At 40.4% G+C, this 23,296-nt stretch overlaps 1 protein-coding gene across 21 annotated transcripts in view; it reads left to right on the top strand.

Moving 5' to 3' along the window:
- The window catches only part of SYNE1 (spectrin repeat containing nuclear envelope protein 1), a 273,458-nt gene that overhangs the window by 213,607 nt on the left and 36,555 nt on the right, over nt 1–23,296 (top strand). For 20 of the 21 annotated variants that reach the window (XM_083496328.1, XM_083496315.1, XM_083496320.1 and 17 more), the window contains 10 exons: nt 312–466; nt 1,499–1,646; nt 3,899–3,993; nt 6,398–6,632; nt 7,811–8,005; nt 8,460–8,585; nt 9,070–9,225; nt 11,470–11,628; nt 11,944–12,110; nt 22,449–22,611. In XM_083496328.1, the coding sequence (XP_083352454.1) occupies nt 312–466; nt 1,499–1,646; nt 3,899–3,993; nt 6,398–6,632; nt 7,811–8,005; nt 8,460–8,585; nt 9,070–9,225; nt 11,470–11,628; nt 11,944–12,110; nt 22,449–22,611 (1,599 nt within the window). Of the gene's footprint in view, nt 1–311; nt 467–1,498; nt 1,647–3,898; nt 3,994–6,397; nt 6,633–7,810; nt 8,006–8,459; nt 8,586–9,069; nt 9,226–11,469; nt 11,629–11,943; nt 12,111–17,079; nt 17,288–22,448; nt 22,612–23,296 lie in introns of those variants that run through there. The other variant, XM_083496318.1, reaches the window with a different exon arrangement.

Here is a 23,296-nt window from a genome sequence, read left to right as displayed (position 1 = left end):
GATTTTTTTTTTACTTGCAAAATTTGTTTGATACCAAAGTATGTTTAATGAGAACAAACACTTCAGGGAACCTTTTCCCCAATAAAGTAAACTGTGAGTTGTTGTTTTCCAGCAGAACACAAGGATTTAAACTGAATATGTTTTATTGTTGTAATGGATGTGTCTAAAATCTAAAATTGTGCTAAAATATGAAAGGCATCTTACATGAATATCCATAAAAGCACTGATATGTATGTTCATTCTGGTTCTCTGATGATCAGCACCCTAGCCCATATGCTCTGATTACTTCTTTGTTCCCTGTCACTATACAGCGCCAGATGTTAAAATTCAGCAGCATGGCACCAGATATGGATCGTCTGAATGAGCTGGGATATAGACTACCCCTGAATGATAAAGAAATCAAAAGGATGCAAAATCTAAATAGGCATTGGTCCATTATTTCGTCACAAACCACAGAAAGATTCAGGTGGGACAACTTATAAAGGACCAAAGTTTTAACTTGGACTGAATGGAGGTTTAATGTAGCATGGTTAAATAAATCTGATGCTTCCAGGCTTGGTTTTTAAACTTATTCTATAGTTTCATAAGACTGGGAGAAATTAAAAGTTTGATGGATTCAACTGTGTTCCTGAAAGCAGAATAATCTCCATTAGTCTTCCCTAACCTGGTACGTTACAGATATTTTTGGACCACAACTGTGCTAGCTGGGGCTTTTTATAATCCATAGTATCTGGAGGGTACCAGGTTGGGAAAGCTAGTTCTACTTGTTTCTATAAAAATGTGTTGTCGTGCTGCAGTTTGGCTGCCAACAGGTGCTGCTGCAAACTACAGCATGACAACACATTTCAGCACAAATGAAAGATTGTAGATGGGCAGCCCAAGCAAACTTTGGAGGGGGCAGCCGCAGCAGGCTGCAGCAGCCCTCCTCCCCCTGCCCCAGCTCAGCTAGTTCCTCTGCCTGCCAACTTTGGGGCCCTGCTTGAAGTGAGCAGGGGCACAACCCCATGTGTGTGTGTGCGCACAGCGTTAGTACCCGTGGGAAGCTTGAGAAGACTCATTCCTGAAATTGCCCTCCTGTACCCACTTACCTGACAGTAATCTCCTGTACTTACTAGTGAATTATCTGAAAGAGCAACAATGAGCGAATCACTTCATTTATTGAAACAGAGGTTGCTTTGCTAAATCAGTTCTTCCAAAATGAAGGTAGCTGTGGGTTTTTGTTTATGAACTAAAGGTACATTTTAAGTGGGGAAAACATATTCTTCTAACATTCAAACTAATGAAATAAGCAAGCAGAAATGTGTGTGTTTATTTACTGTGGTAGTTGTTTTAAATTAATTTTTATGTACGTACTTTTTCTTTTTAAAAAATACCCAGTATGAATAAATAAATAATCTCATTTAGGCCAAAGTGAAGTGAAATGGCTCCCTTAAGAACTGCTGTAAATTTGTTTTAGCAAGCTCTGAGGTGTTACTGAATCACTCTTTTATCCTTGCAGTAAGCTGCAATCCTTCATGCTGCAGCAACAGACCTTCCTAGAAAAATGTGAGACTTGGATGGAATTCTTGGTTCAGACGGAACAGAAATTGGCTGCTGAGATTTCAGGAAACTACCAACTTCTTTTGGAACAGCAGAGGGCGCACGAGGCAAGTTGTAATGAAAAAATGAGCAAACTGACAATCCAATCTGTGGCTGGATTGATCAGTGGTTTGTAGATTGCAACCACTGCAACCGTAAGCGTTTGTTGTTCAAGTGTTAGGTTTTGTCATCTTCCATACACCTTCTTCACTCATTCTGATTAACTGTGTTATATTTGAGCTGGAAGTCCATTGGTATCAGCCGTAGGAACTGCTGCGTGTGAACCACCCTAGGATCTACAGATATGAAGGGTGGTATATATAAATTTAATCAATAATAATGATGATGAAGAAGAAGAATTTCTGCACAATGTACTGTGCAAGATGACTGTAGAGAGTGCTTAGTCTGAGTTCTACAACTAGAAGAGGGTACTTGAGTCAGGTGTTAATTTATTTGAAGTCTTACTTTGTCAAATGATTTTCATAGTTTGATTTGTTCAGTCCATTCCTCATCCTCTATCTATCTATCTATCTATCATCTAGCTATATTTCATAAAATTTATATACTATTTGGTTGTAAAAACAAACTCAAAGCTGATTACAAAAAGCTAAAACAATACAATCAAGAAAAATTCACAACCATACTTTAAAACACACAAAAGTTAAAATGCTAAAACATATTACAAATTACTTCAAGTGTTTAAGCATCTGACTAGGCTTGTCTAAACATTAATGTTTTTAGCAGGTGCCAAAAAGAGTACAGTGAAGGCGCCGGCTTGATCTCAGCAGACAGGGAGCTCCAAAGTGCAGGAGCTGCCACACTAAATGACTGAGGACTTAGAAAGACAAATGGGTATTATACGGTACCTGTAGTTAGCCAATTCCACCCATTGAGAGCCAGTTTCTACTACATTGAGAGCCAGTGTGGTGTAGTGGTTAAGCCAATTCTACCACATTGAGAGCCAGTGTGGTGTAGTGGTTAAGAGCAGTAGACTCGTAATCTGGTGAACCGGGTTCGCGTCTCCGCTCCTCCACATGCAGCTGCTGGGTGACCTTGGGCTAGTCACACTTCTCTGAAGTCTCTCAGCCCCACTCACCCCACAGAGTGTTTGTTGTGGGGGAGGAAGGGAAAGGAGAATGTTAGCCGCTTTGAGACTCCTTCGGGTAGTGATAAAGCGGGATATCAAATCCAAACTCCTCCTCCTCCTCCTCCTCCTCTTCTTCTTCTTCTTCTTCTTCTTCTTCTTCTTCTTCTTCTTCTTCTTCTTCATTGTAGCAGTCAAGTGGGCACATGTGGGGCAAGGCAATCTCCTAGATAAACTGGTCCCAAGTTGTTAAGGGTAAATATATTCTGGGGTACATTACTTCCTTCAAATCCTTATATCATCTATAGGAAATCTGGTTTTGAGTATATATAAAAACTTCAGTTAAATAGATGGCTCTGTCTGAGGGTGACATTGGGAGTTGGGCTGTTGTCTCCTGTTGTCCTCACTGTTGAAAGGTCATAGACTGAACTGTCAGATCTGTGGGTATTCATATATGCAGGATCCTGGGATATTTATTTTTAAAGTGGGTGGGAGGGAAATAATGCTTCAGTAGGTCAGTAACTGAAGCCCTTGGTCATTTTTTTTAATCTATCAGGCTAAACATGCTAATATATCATTGCATATTCCTTCACCTGTAATGCGATTCTTCTGTCTCCATTTTTAAAGTCTTCCATTGTGGGAAGCTAACAGTGGAGCTTATTGCCACCAGAGGTCTCTAGGGAACAGGCTGTAAACATAACGAGGAATGCTCAGCCATGCTATCTTAAAAGTTGAAAAAGCAATGTGTGTGTTTGTGTTTAGAATACAGTATGCTTCCAGGGTTTTTCCCTTTAAAATGAAGTTTCTTCCCCCTGTTGTGTAACAAAAGATTAAACAAGCAAAAGGAAAATCTCTAGCAAACACTACTTGAAATGTGTTACAGTGCTTATACATCATAGAAAGCAATATACTATCATTAATATAAAACAGGATTAAAAATTTGGTGCTCTCAATTTTCATGGCATAGACCAAATAACTTGAAAACCACAAAAAAAAACCCAGACACTTTGATCCTGATTACTTAACGAGTCATCCAGGCTTTGGGAAACTGTACTTAGGTCAATTGGTACCAATAACCAGTTACTTTGTTTGTTTAGAGCAGTCTGTTAAAAAAGCTGAATTCTAAGAATACTGACTAAGTGGAAAAATTGTTTTGGAGCCAAATGCTTCAGTGTCCTTAAGCTTATTTGACCCCCCCCTTTTTTTCCCTTCTTTTTTAAACTTCTAACACGCTAGCTATTCCAAGCAGAGATGTTTAGTCGGCAGCAGATTTTACATTCCATCATCATGGATGGTCAGCACCTTCTTGAGCAAGGACAGGTGGATGACAGGTAAGAATGTGCAGAACTTGACTCTTTATAATTCTGCAGAATTTTTCTCTGTTCTCTGCTCTACTCAAAGTGTCAACCACATAAAGTGCAAAATTTGTTGGATTTTCTGAACACATGCCCCTGTGTTTTTTCCTCTGAAAAAGCAGTTGCTCGGTTAGCAGTAGGTCAGCACAGGACTGCTGGCATTTTGCACACACAAATGTGTACACACTAATTCCAGCTACACCACAGTTTCCATTCTGTTTTGCTGCACTGAAGCTTCCACAGCCAGCTGGTGGGTGGGCTGAAGGGTTTTGTTGTTGATTTGTTCCCCCTGCTTTCTTGTACAACCGTTTGGACATCCAGCTGCCAACTGTGTTCTTCTTCAAATGAAAGTTAAATTGGATAGTTCATTCAGAAGAATAGCCTGGGAAATTGTCCACAGCAGCAGATACAATATTCAGATTATTGTAGTATACCTAATGATAGCATTTCATTTTTCCTTCCAGTTTAATGGTATCCTTATTTGTGCTAACACAAATTGCCAGGAAAAATAGGCTCCCCCCTGCCTTTTCCTAGAAGAACTTTCTTATAACCTTTACAACTAGAATACTAGAAGAGCCTTCTGGATCAGAATCCAGCCTCCATGGCCTGCAGAATGCCCCCAAGCAGAGTCTGAGCACATTAACACTCTTTGCACTTGGGATTCCCAGCAGCTAGTCTGTAGAGACATAGTACTTCCAACTGGAGGTAGTACACCCCCATGATAACTAGTAGCCATTGACAGACTTATCCTTCATGACATGGTCTAATCCTCTTTTAACACTGTCCAGTTTTGTGGCCATCACTATCTTCTCTGGTAGCAAATTCCAAAAGTTTAATTATTCATGAAGAAGTACTTCCTTTTGTCTGTCCTGACTTCCAGCATTGAGCTATATTGGGTGATCCCAGGTTCTAGTGGTGTGAAAGAGGGAGAAAAGCTTTGGGGGGTCCATTTTCTCCATACCATGCATCATTTAATTATTTTATATTCCTCTTACTCAACTGAAAAGCTCCCATTGGTGAAACCTTTCCTCATAAGGGAGTTGCTTTCTTAAGGATGTTAGCTGGGTCCTGTGTGTTACTATTGTTGATCTAGTAGTCTCTCAGTAACACCTAGGGCTTTTTCTCTTGATACCACTGTTGGCCACAGTTCCTTGTATTCCTCTCCTGGAAAAAGTTAGTTCAGGCACAGTGATCTGAAATGGTATATTTTATTGTTGTAAGCTTCCATGGAACCTTATGGTAAAGGGTGAATAAGAAATAAAACAAAATAAATCTTCTACAGTGGAGACAGCTACAAATAATTTTTTCCCTCCTTTAGCATCCTTTTGGACTCCCTTTACAAAAGTCCAGTTGACTCTCTAATGAAGGTGAAGTTGGAAGATGTGGGAGATGTAAATGCTGGGTTTAAGCTTCTTGGGCACTGGGAAAAAATATTAGGCAACAAAAGTTCTTCTTGAATGCTGCTCTTCTTTCTGAAGTAGTGCTATGCCATTATTTTTCTTCAGTTCATTATTGCGCTTTTTAAAAACTGAACTTTGTAAGAGATCACAGTCTGACCAACTTTTGTTTATCCCTCTTTTTCCTCCATCTTACTGATATGTACAAGCAGTTGTGTGCATTGCCAAGCAGCACAAAAAGGAATAAATTTCATCAAAATATTATTTTTCAGCTTGTGCTTTGTCAGTGTACTTAGGTGATTGTTCGTGTCAGTTACTCAGATGGAAAAATCAAAAGTGACCAGGAGAAACTGCTAGCTGCGGCAAACTTTGCATGTGTTGATTTCAAAAATTACTTTTGACATTCTTAACCTTCAGTCAGAAGGAAGATGGAGCAGAGTGAACCTAAAGAACAGTCACAGGGGTGCTTTCATCTCTAGAGTGTTGAGGAAAATGCACTTCAGTAAAAATGTTTCTCATAGAAATACTCTGGTCTAGACGAAACATACAAGTGTTTATATGCTGATAAATACTTAAGCCAAGATGACTAAATTGCCATGTCTAGCAATAAAATGGAATATATGTATACAGGACATATCAGAAGCCGGGTGGAATTTTGCGGTCTTTATAATCTTACCCTTGAACTTTGTTTTTGTTTGCTCCTCATCTGCCCTCATTGATTCTTTCAAAGAACTTTGCAGATACTCTGTAGTATCACAACGAAACCTTAGAGACAAAGGTCCTGGCTATTCCAGCTGCCTTAGCTTTAGCTCCTCTGATCACACCAGAAGTATGATAATAAGACCTTAGAATTGGAGCTCTGACATCAACCAATTTTTGTTAAATTAAAGCATATCATGTTCACAGACACTACAGTTTTTGGAAGCTCTCTTGGTGCTGTTTGGCTGAATGAATCCTTCATTTTGTGCCCTTTCTTCTTATAGGGATGAGTTTAATCTGAAACTGGCCCTCCTCAGTAATCAGTGGCAAGGGGTGATTCGCAGAGCCCAGCAGAGGCGGGGCATAATTGACAGTCAGATTCGCCAGTGGCAACGCTACAGAGAGATGGCAGAGAAATTGCGCAAGTGGCTGATGGAAGTGTCTGGTCAGACAGCAAGTGGGCTGGGCAATGTTCCTATACCACTGCAGCAGGCTAGAGCATTGCTGGATGAAATGCAGGTAAACCTTGGCAGGCCCTTAAAGTTATAAAACTGGAATTAAGTGCAATTTTTGCTGTAAGTAAAAAGTGAATACATTCATCCGTTGTAGCCGCAATTGGTATAAAATACATACAAAGGATATTATATAAAATATCAGCCTAGCATCTGGCTGATTCCCCATTAGCCATACCTAATTGCTGCTTATTCCCCAGATTTGCTGTGAATGGCTTGTTCCAGGTGCACTTCTTTGGTGTACATCTTTAGGGAGTCCTTGAACCTTAATGCTCACCAGCCAAATTCAAATCTTATATACAGATTCATAGTGTAGATAGGTATGAAGTATTGGGAATTTGTAGTAACTGGGATAAAAGAAGACAATGAAAGGAGTCTCTCCTGCAGTTGTGCTGATAAACAGTAAAAGAAAAGGATAATAGCACTAAAGTTCTGAAACTGAATATGGGGAAAGGGAAGGGAGGCATCAGACACTGTTTCTGAAGGGTAGCTGATGCTACAGCATTCCTATATTTCAGGCATCCCCAACCTTCAGCCCTCCAGATGTTTTGGACTACAATTCCCATCATCCCTGTCCACTGGTCCTGTTAGCTATGGACAATGGGAGTTGTAGCAGGTTGGGGGTGCCTGCTGTATTTTGTAGGTGCTGTATGAGAGAAACTGGGAAACCGATGTAAATTGCTGAGCATTCTAAGGAAGAGTGAAATGTAATTTTTTTTAAAAAGGCTTTGCAAATATTTTGGTAACACATTTTCTAACTATCATTTTCAGTATATGGGGTGGCCTCCCAGTAGTAGGAGGCATGTGTGTAGAGGGATAAAAGATAGAGGGGGAAGAGAGTTATTTTGGGAAAGATACAGAGAAAAATAAAAAGGATTCATAAAAAAAGAGAAGGGAGAGCAGAAAAGAAAGAGAGAGGAAAGAGAAAATAGGTTATTTTCCCCCTTTCTCCCATGCCCTGAGGAACAGCAAATGAAATTGTTGGTAGGTGCCTCTTTATTGTAGATACTACTAGTTCTTTCTTTGACATAAGGCAGGTAACTATTGCAAAAAAAAAATCTTCTTTAGATAAAAAGAATAAGAGTACTTATAATAGTTTGGGATTTACAGTAGTTCTGATCCATCAAAGAAAGTATTGTGAAAAAAACCAGAATGATGCTAGAAGAATGTCACTGGTCTTTGCAGCTTAAAGAAAAAGTTCTCCTTCGCCAGCAAGGAAGCTACATCTTAACAGTGGAAGGAGGGAAGCAGCTGTTACTCTGTGCTGATGGTGAGACAGAAACATCCCTACAGTCTGAACTTTCAGAAATCCAGGAGTGCTGGAAATTGGCTAGCCTCAAACTTGAGGAACAGAAGAAACAGCTTACATTCTTGTTAAAAGTAAGTTTACTTAATGAATTCACCACTTCAAATAATGCTGTTTTATAATGCCTCTGTGAGAAAGACAAAGTCACTGACCCCAGCTCTGTCCATGTCTCTCTTCATAACTGCCTTCTCATATCAGGGGTTTGGGACCTGTGGCTTTCCAGGTGTTGCTGGACTACAACTCATCATCCCTGCTCATGTTGGCTGAGGTGGATGAGAGTTGGGAGTCCAGCAACAGCTAGAGGAACCCATGTCCCCCAGCCCTGCGTTGTAGAGATGAGATCTTGTTCTCATTATATTTTTCATGATTCTTTGCAAACTAGTTAAAACACTTAGAGTAACTTTGAGGAAGCATTGGTCAATTGCATCACCCTTTTCTTTTCTTTTTTGCATATTCTCTGTATTCTTTCCTTGCCCGGATTCTGAAAATTACATTCATATTGTCTTTCCCCACACCCTCTCCCTTCAGGACTGGGAGAAATGTGAAAAAGGCATAGCAGATTCTCTGGAAAAGTTAAAATCATTCAAGAAGAAGCTCTCCCAGCCACTGCCAGACCATCATGATGAACTCCACACAGAACAGATTCGTTGTAAGGTAAAAACGCTCCTGCATAAGGGACTCTGGCCCCAAAGGAGATGCTATATAGCTGCAATGGCATAAAAGTGGCTGCGGCAACCATTGTTCAGAAAATGAGGCAGACTAGCCTATACTGCTGGGCCACAGAGTCAAACCAGATTTGGGGAGGGGCCTTGATCAGATGTCCCAACATCTCAAGTTTTGCTTAAAATCAGGCCTTTAGAAGGGCTCCAGTTTTGATCAGATCAACTGTGCTGGGGGAAGGATGTTTCAAAGCCAGAATGTTTGAATTGAGCCAAAGAACCAGAACCCAGATACTTGTTTTTTGCTGCTCTTATTTAGGATAGGAAGCTTTTGATAACTATTTTTATTTAATTATAATGATTTAATGTTAGAAAAGAGTTACTCTTCTATAGTACTGCACAGAATCACCAAAAGCAGATAATAAAGGTGTATTTCTCAAATATTCCAATGCCTTATAGAATTTCTTCTTCCAATCCAGGAGCTAGAGAGTGCTGCTGAGGGGTGGACAGATGATCTTGCCCACCTAGCTCTGCTGAAGGAGACTCTGTCCTCTTTTATCAGTGCAGATGATATATCAGTTCTCAATGAGCGCATTGAACTACTGCACAGACAATGGGAAGAACTGTGTCACCAGGTAAAATAGTATAATTCATGGGGGGGGCATTCACCATTAGGTTGCACCAAACCTTTAGGTCAGAGCAGAGAACCAGTGTAGTGTAACATCTGGAGTGTTGAGTTTAGATGTGGGAAATTTGGGTTAGAATTTCCTGCTCAACAATGAAGCTCTCTTGAGCAGCCTTGATACAGGTCCAGGAGCTGCTTGAAGGAAAGTTGGTGTGTATATGTGTAATAAAGAGACATAGTCCCATTGGCTGCAAAGCTTATGGGGTTGTCTTAGTCACAAATGGAGCTCTGTTGGGACTCTTTGTATGGACTTCTGTGAATAGACAGTAGACTTTCATTGATATTGAATCTCAGCTACATGTGCCTGCTCCCCACCCGTTCCCTTTCTTTGTGTTTGTGTATCTGTAGTTCTGTTTTGTATAATAGTCTATTGAAATTGTTCAAAAATAAATGTATAAATTGGGGACGGGGGATACAAATGGGGCTTCCATATGATACTGCTTTTGTTATAGAAAGGTCTGAATGCATGAACAGCATGCATAACAATTGTAGGATTAGTTTCAATTTTGAGTAGAAAACAGCATCATTTAAAAATAATAATAACAAACCCTCTTAAACCAGTAAGCAACTTCCAGTGCAATATGAGAACCAGTAAGAAGTTACAGACAGTTGCACCAGCCCAGGAAGCCCCTAACTTTATTCATTCAATTAGAAAAAGTAAGGATTGACATGCTACAAACTTAGACTTACCAGCCTTTTGCCATCTGATGGTTATACTGTGCGCTAGAGGAGAATTTACAAGCAGGGTTGCTAGAACCACACTTTTGCTAATGCTAGTGTGTGGAGAACCGCAAAAGGAAATGGGGTATCATTTCATCTCAGCTTAAAATACACAAAAACGGGGGCCTGCTGCAGTCATTTTATGAAGTGTTCACTTCCTCAGTGGAGAAGCTTATGTAAACTCAGAAGGAGCTGCACTTATAGAAAAGATGAAACAGCTGCAGTAAGTAGGATGCCGTTAGATTGTAGTCATACTATTGTCTTGAAAAATAGCAGGGCATTTTCTCTCAAGATCTTCTTGAATCTTCCTAATCTTCCTTTAGTCTACATTTTAAGATCAAAACAGAGTACTTATGATTTCATACGCAGGGGTCATCTTGTTAAACCAGACACCTATTATTTTCCTGCTGTACTATCTCCCCAAGACTTACTGCTTATTGCTTTTTTGATGTCATCCTTCATGTCTTTAGGTATGTTGGCTAGAAAAGGACAAGCAAATCCATGGGATTTGTGGCTTGGGGGCATATTACTTGTATATAATCTGGTGCCAATAGTGGCCATATTTATGGATTGAGTTGCCAGTTTACTTGCATGGCTTTTATTTTTTAAATGCCTGTTGGGCAAATATAGATTAAATTATTAGTGTGAGCAGTAAAAGTATTTCAGTCTAGATCTGCAGTGACGTAAAGTTTGCCTCAGTTCTCATTTCATGATGAAGTCTTCCTCACATGCTAAATGTTAAGATAATTTTTGTCCTCCCCCCCCCCCCCCAATTTAAAGTATGAATTCAAATAGCAACTCTCTGTTTCATATTAACTCAAGGCAAACCTAGACTGGCCTATATTTATTTATTTTTATGTATATATGTGTGTGTATGAAGAAAAAATATATGCCAGTTAATTAAAACAATCTCCAAGCAGTGTACATAAAACAATATAAAATCAGCAAATGTAAAATAAAACCCATGTATACATAACTAATTTATGTGTCTGGGTTGGATTACTGAAATCATTTTATTTTATTTTATTTTATTTTATTTTATTTTAGCAGGCATCTAAAACAGTATAGCAAGGGTGTCTGCCTAATGTCAATAAGCAGGGAGTACCAAGGCCTTGCTGCTGCCACACAGAAATATTGACTTGTAGGAAGGTTCTAGGACACCCTTTCAGCTTATATGGGGATGTCCTCACCTCAACACACCTAGGACAGTAGAACAGAGCCTGTGCATAATACTGAAGACTACAGTTCATCTTTGTGTGACCTCCAGTATTTGAAAATGCCTTCCTGACTTAAATGGGATTTGATCCAGAAGTATCCTGAGATTAACCATGATCATTAAGCTGTTAAAGGAGTCGTGAAAGGTTTTGTCTGCACTTCTCTCTTCAGTGCAGAAACACCTGTACGGCAGCTCAAGGACTCTGTTTTTGTCACAGTGTGATTTTATTTATTTATTTCCTTCTACAAATTTTTAAAGGTTTCCTTGAGACGGCAGCAGGTGAGTGAGAGACTGAATGAGTGGGCAGTCTTCAGTGAGAAGAACAAGGAGCTCTGTGAATGGTTGACACAAATGGAGAGTAAAGTTTCCCAGAATGGAGATATCCTCATTGAAGAAATGATAGAAAAACTCAAAAAGGTACAGTGCTTCTGAATTTCTTTTGTAGACCTTTCTTCAAACATTCTCAGTTTAGACAGTTACATTAAGCTAGGTAAGCACTTGGAAATAATCTAGTGTAATAATTTGTGTCTGTATTTCATTCTTATTATGTCATTATGTCATTGCTGCTAGGTAAGCAATAGGAAGGAACATTGTTTTTAGCTACTGTATGATTTAAATGTTCTGCAAGGCTTTGTTGAAACAAGCATTAAAAAGTACCTGTTTTTTATAGTCTTCAGCTGGAGGGTGTTGTGAATAAGCTTTATGATCTCTCTCAATCCCTCTGTCATCCAGGATTATCAAGATGAAATTGCGGTCGCTCAAGAGAATAAAGTCCAGCTCCAGCAAATGGGAGAGCGACTTGCTAAAGCAAGCCATGAAAGCAAAGCTTTGGAGATTGAGTACAAACTTGGCAAGGTCAATGACAGATGGCAGCATCTTCTGGATCTCATTGCAGCCAGGTAAAATAGATGCTGCTTGTGTTGATGATCATCACAGCAGGCTAAACACAAAGTTGAAGCTTTACCTTAACCAACCATCATCCTTCTTACTGTCCTTCTTTCTTGGCATTTATTCTTCATGATCCATAGTACCTGACATATAATGTCTGTGTTTGTTTTGAAATTTGATACTGGCGCTCAACCTATAACTGTGTGTATTGTAAGGGTATCTAGGCTGCTTTCAGGCTGTGGCTTTTTTGCAGGTATGATTCAACTGTATACCTGCAAATTTAGGTTACACAATTCAAATGCATCTGGGGCTCTTATGTAACAACCCCTGCCCCCCCCCAAAAAAAATTTTTTGTGGGTAAAAAAAAAAAAGAACACAAGACAAGACAGTGCAGAATCAATCTGCAGTGAGCGTTTATTTTCAAAATGAAACCAGTTTCTCAAGAAGTGTTTTTAGAGACAAAACAATACATCTATTTTTATTTGTTTATTGCATTTCTATACCACCTTTATATTCCAAGGATCTCAAGGTGGTGTACACGGTTCTTCTCTTCCCCATTTCATCCTCACAACAATCTTGTGAGGTAGGATAGGCTAAGAGATGGTGACAGTGACTGGCCCAAGGTCACCCAGGGAATTTCATTGCGGAGTGGGAATTCGAACCCTGCTCTCCCAGGTCTTATTCCAACACTCTAACCATTACTCCACACTAGATTTAGATTGTGTGTATGACTGCATAGGGGAAAAACAAGTACTCAGTCTTCATTGATTCTAGAATGAAAAGTGTGTATGCAGCTAGAGTCAGCAGTCTGGCTGTCATTGCTCTGAATCTTTGCCCTATGCTGTGCAAAACTCTGTAAGGTGTAGCCAGCCTTTCTCAAACTGGTGCCCTCCACATGTTTTGGACTCCTATGCCCATCAGCCCCAGTCAGCATGGCCCAACAGGCAGGGATCATAGAATCATAGAATTGTTGAGTTGGAAGGGACCCTGAGGATCATCTAGTCCAACCCCCTGCAATGCAGGAATATGGAGCTGTCCCATACGGGGATCAAACCTGCAACCTTGGCATTGTCAGTATCACACTCTAACCAGCTGAGCTATCCAACAGACAGTAATGATGGGAGTTTGTCCAAAACCTTTAGAGGGAAACTGGTTGGTAAAGTCTACTCTAGCCATTGTGGCCACTTTTACACCATTTACTCTCCTGTAAAGGTTTGTATTTTTCAAAGCAGATGCCAAGACACAGACATTAGTCTCATTATAACAGGAAGTGGTATTTCTTACAACACCTGTTTGGCTCCTCAGGATGTGGTTTTATAGAAAACAGTAGACCTAGAGCTGTACATGCATTCTGAAACCATTTTTGTTTATTTTGTACAAATGGTTTGCAGAACAGTGTCTCCAAATTTATCAATCCTATAAAGAGCAGTAGCTGGCCACTCAGTAAGTCCAAAGGCCATTTTTACACACACACACACACACACACACACACACACACACACACTATCCTGCTTAGAATGCTTTCTAATGCATTCCTAATTTAACTAAATGAGTTGCTTCTATTTGGATTCTGCTGCTTCCTCTCAAACCTCCCAAATGTTTTGCTCGATTTCAACTGTGTCATCACAGCTCAGCAGTTCATAGAACACTGATCTGCTTTCATGAAGTCCTCAATGGTGGCTGCACCATTTTGTCAGGCCAGGGAGGCAGCTTCTCCCTCATTGCACCTTTACTGTCCATTTCCCCAGGTCAAGGAGGCTGGAGTTTAGATGAGAGCTGTTGCCTCATCAGTGAAGCAGCTCAGACTGGGAGCTTATGCAGGCACTGGAGGCTCCCCTGCTTCCTGGCTCTCAGCCAGGCCGCGACCGAAGCAGGTGTTTCCATGTGCTTGTCCCTCCTCCTGAGTAGCTCTGAAGTGCCTGCTGGCTGGTTGGAGCAGGGGTATCTGGATCCTTTGGCTCTTGGGGAACACTGCTGGAGGGTACTGTTCTTTTTGTTGCCCCCAAGTACAGGCTTTATGTCACCTCGTGAGAATGAATGATAGCCATTCATGCCTAGAAGGAAAAAGCAAAGACAAAATGCAGTGGAGCTAATCCTATTTAGGTATATAAAGCGTATCTTGTCTTTCTCAGCTATGCCCCACATTAAAACCTGGTTATTTTGTCTCATGAAACTTTTTAGGAAACTCTCTAAGCCAGCCTAAATCTCTGTGCCATGCTCCTCCACTGGGCAGTTTGCCCTAAGCAACCATCTATGGACCTAGAGAGGTTCTGTTTTTTTGTACCATGTATATATATATATTTAAATTCCATTTCATAAGGAGCCTAACTTCAACATCTGGGGTGGGGAGGAACGAGATGGTTAGAGGCACTGCAACATGTATCTCTCTCCAAATATACATGGCAATTGGTCTTTTTCACTTCTAACGTGCTAGAGGGCAAGTTAGTGGTGGTGGTGGAGAATTGCAGCTGGGGAGAGAAGGCTTAAGCCCCACCTAGCACTGGCTATTACCCATCCTCCCCGCCACTCTGAGGTGCCTTGTATTTTCTTTTTAGAATCCTTGGCATAATTGCTAATCACATAATCATTGCAACATGTAGTAAGACCCTAAGCTTTAGAGTCCTGTTGCCAGATCTTGTGGCAGTAATTAGATGCTTTCCTTTGTTTATTTTGAAGCTGTTGCCAGTTTCTTTGTGTGGTCTCCACTCCTAGCGCTATGAGAGAGGGATTGTATCTCTTTGAACACGTTCTCGATATCCCATGCAACTTTGCAAACCTTTATCATGCAACCGTTCAATAATATTTTCTCTACGCTCATCTTTGCCATCTAACCCGTCCTTATAAGGAACCTATTACAGTGCAACAAGTGGGTTATTTTGCTTCCCTTCCCCCTCACCTTTTTGAGCAGGGGCAAGGAACCTCAGACTCTGGGGCTGAACAAGGCCACCCACACCTCTTTATCTGGCCTTTGAGACTCTTCCCAGGCCCTTCACCAGCCTTCCTCAAATTCTTTTGCCTGGTCTGGAATGTGTCCTTGGACTGTGATAAGGCCTATCGCTTGCCTGGGTAGAGAAGTGTGTTTCTGTGTTCCGCTTTCTCATGGCTTGGATGTAGTCTACTGCACAAGGTGAAGGTCACATCTGTTGCTCCACTCACTTTTGCCTCCAGACGTTCCCACCACTGGCATGAGGGTGTTGTGGTCCTTGGGCTCAGAAAGCTTTCCCATGCCTGTGTTACGATATCTGTTTTTGAATCCCATCAGGTTATTTCACCTGTCTCCTCTTTCCTTGATTACCTGTATTTATATAGCAGTACACCTGCCTATGGAGATTAGTATCATACTGCCCCTTTACGGATATTCCCAGGTGGATAACAACCTTTATCCTTTGATTTTAATGGGAGTTGTAGGCCAAAAACATCTGGAGGGCCAAGGTTGAGGAAGTCTGTTTCAGAGGGTTGGCAACCCCTTTGGAACAGGGTGGGAGATGGCACAGGGAGCTGCAGGAGGGAGGAGAGGTAAGCACAAAGTGCCTCCCTCCCCAGTCCCAAGATTGAATCCATTGCTGGATTAAATAGACTTCCATTTGTGGAGGATAAAACCCAATACAATATTGGCTACAGAAATTGGATCAGCTCACTGACTCTGAATATTGGGATTCTAGGTGATGAAAGGTGGTGTATAAAAATAAACAATACCTCATAGTAAATTTTATTTTCAATTCCTTTCGTTGCAATTGCTAACATTGAATTTTTCCTTATTAATAATATGGTCTGCACATGCACCTATTCTGGCTGGGGATGTACAACTTTCCATCCCGAAAGAGGTGGAAGGTTTCCCCCCAAACGCACTTGAGAAGTACCCATTCAATTCCTGTCTCCCATTTTCCCCTCCTGCCCTGAATGCAGAAGTGCTCACCTTTGGCAAAGCAAAGTGAAAAGCAAAGAAGGCAGTGGATGGAACATAGGAACCTGCCTTATATGGAATCAGATCACTGTTCCATCTAGCCCAAAATTGTCTTCAATGCTGCATTCAGGTGCATAGCCTTAACCTCAACACTGCCGCCCTCCAGGTAAACAGCAGCAACATCGCTGCTAGGAGGCTGTTGCTTCGGCTCCACCATACCAGGTGATCTGTTCTTCCACGCAGCACCCCTATAAATCATTCACTTTTGTTTTCAAATGTCTTTCTTTGATATCACGGGAATCAATAAATAAGAATCAGCTATTTTAACATTTCAAACTTATTTCCCGGTTCAAATGAATATACTATTTCTAAAACCACCTTGTAATTCATTTGGTTGATTGGGTAGATAAAAATACATTCAGTAAAAATAAATAAATTTACTATGATTTCCCTCCCCCACAAAATAGAGTGTCCATGTCTATCATTTTAAAACACATTTTAAATTCCCTTGCTGTCAGTACAAGTGTTACATGTGTGCTTGTGTGCCTCTCCTTAATACCAATGAGACTTGCTTCACTATGGCTGGTTTGTGCCCAAGTTTATTTATACTCATTCTTGGGGTGGGTGGGTTGCATAAAATCATTAAACAAGGAATGTGCTCAGTGCCAATTTCTTTTGTATCTTTACTCAAGCTGTAGTAATCTTAAACTTATTCTGAACTTAAACTTTTTCTCTTTTCCTTTCTCTTTTCATTTGTTTAATCCCTTGCCTCTTATAGTCCAGTAGGAATTCTGTCTCTTATAAAAAGAAATCACCCCAATATTACCCATAAAAACAAGGAAAGAAACACACAAGCCTCTGCTTTGTTTACAATAACCGGGCACATTTTCTCCTGGACTCTTGGACAGTTGAGTCTACAACTGTTCAGAGTGTGCAGTGGAGCCTTCCCCCCCCCTTCCCTCCCCCATTCGTGGCCTACATTCCAGGAGATCACCCTGGCACATGTTGATGAATGTAAGTTTTATTTAGAAACATGACCACTTGTCACTGCTTGGGCTCATATTATCAGGCAGTGAGTTACTAACATTTGTTGGGAGTGTGAGCGTTTTGTGTGTGCACATGGTGCTCTGTGTGGCACACTCTTGAGAAGATTTTGGACTGAATGTTCTTAATTTTTGTGCTGGAAAGCTTAATGCTGGTGTTGGTGGATTTATGGGCCGTGAAGATGGCAGATGACCGCAGTGTGGATTCGGACCTCCCTGATTGCAATTGCGATGTGACAAGGCATGTGAACATTTTGATTCATTATTATTTTTTTCTTTTATGTGTTTCTTTTCCTATTTTAGACCTTTTCCATGTTGAGTAGGTGACTAAGTGGGAGCTAAGCGCTGATAAACAGATCCTTACATTTTATAAAGCACAAATCTTTGCAGTTCTGGAATGAGCAAAATGAACTGGAAACAACCACCCTGCTCATCGGAGTGACTTGCTCAGTGAAACCGTACACCTAGTTTTACTGCCAGTTAAATGCAGGATCACAAACTACACATGAGCCATAGCAGAAAATGCATTTGACTTCACAGTCTTCCATGTGCTGTAAGGAAGGCACAGAAAAGGGCAGGCATGGAGACTGGTTTTACAGAAGTATTTCAAGCAGGATATACGCTCTGATCCTTGCTATCAGCATTCTGAATTTATCTTAAACCACCAAAGACACTCTAAATATTACCAGCAAGCTATACATAGCATTTTATGTGTTACTTATTTCCTAAGAGAATGTTATTATAAGTGAACCTGTATCAGAGCTGCAATACAGCTTTCTCAGTCACTAGGAAATAGATTTATTTTCTTCTTCAATGCTTTAAGTTCTAGATACATAGTTATATTTTCTGAATCCAACTTGCTTTTTTTCTAAAGATCTTAAGATCTGTATCGTTATACCTTGAAGAATTGAAATAAAGCTGGGGGGAAATCTGAAAAAACCTTACACTTCTTTTTTTAAAAAAATTAAAAAACCATTACAAGTTATTATTAGAAGCCAGCTGTCCGGCTTAATCATGATTCTATGACTTCATGATACAATGTAGTGCACTTGAATAATAGTAAATGCATGTTCAGTATAAAAATACTTTAAGACATGTATTCGTCTAAAAAGAAATATCATAGTGTTTAATGGTACCAAAAAAAATTCCCCACACATACATTCTTAAAATGATATAAAAATGCCAGATTACTTAGGATTTAAACTAGTTATTGTAATGAAAATATAATGTTACTTTTAAAGTTACAGATATTTGTTAATGAAGAATAATGACCCTGGACAATTAGATTAGAAAGTGAGCAAGGTCAAGTGGTTAAGATGTGGGCTGTAAGGAATGTACAGCAAGTCACAGGGGACTTACTGTACTTGTGTATCAGGCTTGCTAAATGTATATAACCTTGTTTAAACCCATCATGTGATGATTTCAAGCTGCTATTTTGAACATGAGCTCTCTGAATCAAGAGAAAGGACTTAGACCAAGCTTCTTAAAGCAGCATGCCCAGGGATTTTCAGAATCGCTGCAGGTTTTCCTAGAACACTGACTCCCAAGGATACTGCTGCATATTTACCTCAAAGGAGATAAAAGCTACTCTGTCTGCAGCTGTGCTGTGGTCTGTCTCTCACATACACACAACAGGAACTACATTCATTCCATTGTCTTTCATGACATTTTCCTGCACATCTATGTGAGTTAGTATGTGTCCTTGTTCCCACACAACTGTGTTTCCTAGATAACATGCATGCAAACAAATCCCGTAAGCCCTGATTCAAGCCAGAGAGCAAAATGGCTGGAGTAAGCCCATGGACACATGTTTATTTTCCATGTTGTTTGAGGCACAAATTATGTTGCTAGGTTTAGTCAAGGGATTTGCCATTTGATGAATGAAAAGCTATTGATAGCTCTGTCATGATTTCTACTTAATCTTCTCCAAACCCAAAGCGTGTGGATATATCCCTCAGACTTTGATTATAAGCTTACCTAAGTCAAAGCAGGTTTACAATGTGAGGTTTTGGTTCAGTTGCTGGTGTTTAAAACTTAAAAGTGTTTATTTAATTCACACTTTCCTTCAGGCAGAGGTGGAAAGCTGCCTGGTATGTTGCCAGAAAAACCTGCAAAAATGTCTAGAAGAGCACCCAAGTGTTTGCTTTCCCTGTTCCCCCCCCCCCCGAATATAGACATAAGGAAAATGCTGCAATTAGTCTCAATGCCTTCATTTATTATCTTATTTTTACTTTTAAGCTGTTTTCGGTATTGCTGTTTCATATATTAACCAACCAGCAAGGGGGAAATTGTGCCTTTTTTCAATCCGTCTATAGATCTAAGTCCTTTTCTCTTCTGGAATCACTTTATTTTTATTTGAAGGTACAGTGCTTTTAGCTCCACCTGCAATTGTGCGAATTTGCACTGTGAATGCTTCACAATTACAGGGTGGGAATGCATGATTGTGACTTTTCTACCACTTTGCTTTTTAATTAAGACCATCTGTGAGCGTAGTAGGTAAGCCACACCCTTTCCATGCGACTGCGCAGCAGCAGCCCTAGGGTGTTCAGGCATTATGGGAAAACAATGCTTGGAGATCAGATTGGGACCTGTCAAGCAAAAGATTCTAAAAGCTGCACATGCACAGAGTGGACCTATGTATACCTTTTGGTTTAGGCTGCTCTCTCCTGACAGACTGGCACCTATTCCAGCACTTTGTGTCTGAAAAGGCAACTACAGTCATACCTCGGGTTACAGCCACTTCAGGTTGCGTTTTTTTGGGTTGTGGACCACCAAAACCCGGAAGTACCGGAATGGGCTACTTCCGGATTTTGGTGGTCGTGCATGCGCCAAATCACAACCCGTGCGTGCGCAGACGCGGGTTGCGAACGTGCATCCCGCATGGCTCACGTTTGCAACCCAAGCATCCACTGTATTGCATATACATTTTGGAATATGTTATATTCAGAGTGCAATATCCAAGGCTCACATTGGGGCAGGGGTGCGAGAGCCTTCAGTGAAATCCTATCTTCTGGGTACTCTCCCCACCACAACCATTTTAAACCAAATTATGCCTGCTATAGCCATCTAAACACAGGAGCCAATTCCTAGGGGCTGAGGTCCCTTTGCCCCCCTCCCCCAATAAAATATTTGAGGGGGTTGCCCAAAAATTAATGAGCATTCCCATTCAAATAGTGTGCATGCACTACACCTTGTGATCAATTGGGGGGGGGCTACCTCTTTCTTCTAAAACAGCTGCTACGGGACCTGTCAGAAAAGGTAGCAGGACCAGTCCCTTCTGCGCCCTGTAATTGAACACTGTAAAAACACTCTGGCATATCTTTTATTAGGAATCTGTTAATTAAAGGGAAATTGTTTCCCATGGGGGGGGGGCGGGATCCATGTAAATCATCCATAAGTTTGTTCATTACTTTTCTTGTTTTGAAAAGAATTGCTTCATCTGCCTTCACTAATTTTCCTTGCTAGTCTTTTTCAAGGCTAATGGGGTGAAATTGTATGTAACATATTTTGCTTTAGAAATATTTGATAGATTTGCTGTCATGAAGAAAATGAAAGTTGTAAAATCAAAGTAAATACTTTGGGCGCATTTTGTGTGTCATTGTGACATATAGTACTTGGTTTTCTAAATGTAACTGGATATGTTCTGCTTCTAGGTAGTATTTCTTTGAAAATCATTTAGCCTTCAGTTGACTATCACATTTATGTTGTGAGAAGAGCAGTTTGTTTATATAACACTCAGCCACTACCGGGATTTTGGGGGAAGTTTTATAAAGCACTTCTTTTATTTGTGTGTGTGTTATATCATAAGTGTATATTATAAGAAATATATTATTTTAAATTTAAATTTGAATGAGAGAAAAAAATACAATTTAATATAACATGCTGTAGCCCTTGGAAAACAAAGTGAATTTTTATTTAGTTGCTTATGAAAGTTATGTTCCAAAAGCAGCCAAACAGAATTGTTAATTTTCTTGTTACGCACCAGTGTACTTCTAACAAGGTTTCAGTAAAGGCCCCTGCAGATTAGTAAATCTGTTCCTACTGAAGTTGAGAAATGGCTGTTTGAATATGTGAACCAGCCACTTCTTTTCTCCACATGATCCTTTCCATCATGTGGAAGGTCCTGTGGAGAAGTATAAGTGCTGAAAGCCCACACCTGTTTTCTATGCAATCCTGTATGTGGGAGTAAAGAAGTACTTAATTGTACAGGGAAGAAAAAAGAAGCAAAATAAATTGGCCCAAAGATTTTTAGGGCCAAGTTTTTTTCTGTTTTACATTCAGCTTTTGTTTTGAGCTGTGCCAATGGTTTGTTGTGGATATAGCTTAACCACAAAAGACAATACACTGTTCTGCATCAATTATGTTGTTAGAGATTAAAATGTTGGCAAAAAATAGTGCAATCTTGGGTTGGGGAAAAATGCGATAGCCCCACATGAAAAGTTATGCACTGATTAAAGAGGTCTGGATTCCCCATAACAACTACACAGTTGTTGCACTAAGAAAAAAATAACCTGAAAAATTCTGAATAATAGCTCATTTCTTTGTTAATCAAGATAAAAGTTAAGGTGGCTATTATCAACGGCAAATACTACAGTGGTGCCCCACAAGACGAATGCCTTGCAAGACGGAAAACTCGCTAGACGAAAGAGTTTTCCGTTTTGGAGGTGCTTCGCAAAACGAATTTCCTATGGGCTTGCTTCGCAAGACGACAATGCCTTGCAAGTTCCTGCGGGGGTTTTTTCCTCCCCCCCCCTTTTCTAAGCCGCTAAGCCGCTTATCAGCTGATCCGATCAGCAGATAAGCCGCTAATAGCGCTAATCCGCTAATCCGTCAATCGGCTTGCTTCGCAAGACGAAAAAACCGCTAGACGAAGAGAATCACAGAACGGATTCTTTTCGTCTTGCAAGGCACCACTGTACTTGGACCAAAATGGGTACCAAGAAGTCTTTTCTTCCTCTTAACAGCACTGCATCTTGAAAGAACTACTTCTACAGTAAAAAGAGTAGTGCTACAGTAAAAAATAATGCTACAATTCACTCTTACATCTGAAAGCATTTTGTTGTTGTGTTTAGTACTCCCAGTGTGTTCTGAGAACTGAGCTGTAGAGTCCAAGACTTCAGAAATAGGGTTTGTAGAGATACGTTTCAGATTTTTCTATGTATATTAATCTCACAAAAATGTTTTCCTACTTGGCAGTGCCTTCTGTATCAAGATGTGGTCATGAAATAAGATACATTTTGTTAAAAGTATAAGCCCTTGTTTATAATATTTGTACCTAAGAGCGTGGTGCTCAGATGTAAAAGCCCAACTACTTCTGTACAGGAAATTACGAGAATAAAGATGCTGTTTAACAATGCAGACTATTAAGTCACATACTCATGATCTTGCCTGTGATCCTGCAGGATGAAGAAGCTGAAGGAGACCCTGGTGGCAGTCCAGCAGTTGGATAAGAACATGAGCATCTTGAGATCTTGGCTTGCCCACATTGAGTCAGAATTGTCCAAGCCCATTGTCTATGAAACCTGTGATTCCGAGGAGATTCAAAGGAAACTAAATGAGCAGCAGGTAAAACAAAAATCTGAGGTAGAAGAACAAAAAAAAATCATGAAACACCCACACTCCCCATTGCACAAAGGTGAGAGTGATCCAAGTGTGGTACAGGCTTGGGCCTGCTGTATCCAGCTCAATATTGCAAGAGGGCAGTGAGAGGAAGATGCCCTTAAATTTCATGGCAGGTGATGCTTATAGCATTACTCTGATAGAGTCTTCTGCTGTCAACATGGAACTGCTCACTGACCCTACCAAATGAGGTAAGGCACTGTGATGTTATATCCAGAATGTCAGCTTCTGCTGTAATTAGCTTTTCATTGTGTGGGAGTTTTGGAGTGGATTGTGAGGCACTGTTTACTGCCATAGACTTAGAGGAAGCCTTCTGTGTTTGTACACTGCAAGCATTATAAATGCCTGAGACTCTCCATACTTGGGGATGCCAAAAGATATGTTCATTGTTGGCTGTTTTTAAACATGTGCTATAATTCCTTTGCATGCAGGGTTGCATGAGCTATACAGAAATAATGTTTAACTTTCAAGCTTGTGCATAACCTGCAGAGCCATGAACACAGAACAAGAAGAATGAAGGGGGGGACGGGACCTGAGCCATTGTTAAGATGTTGAGCATTCATTGTATTGTTTTTTGGTTATATGAATCTGTAGCCCTAAAAATGCCCTTTAGAGATCTCAACTCGCCATT

Source organism: Podarcis liolepis (assembly GCF_965112155.1).
Source record: "Podarcis liolepis genome assembly, chromosome: 3".
Classification (NCBI taxonomy): Eukaryota; Metazoa; Chordata; class Lepidosauria; order Squamata; family Lacertidae; genus Podarcis; species Podarcis liolepis.
Note: the sequence above shows the minus strand (reverse complement) of the source record. Positions and strands in the feature narration are given on the sequence as shown.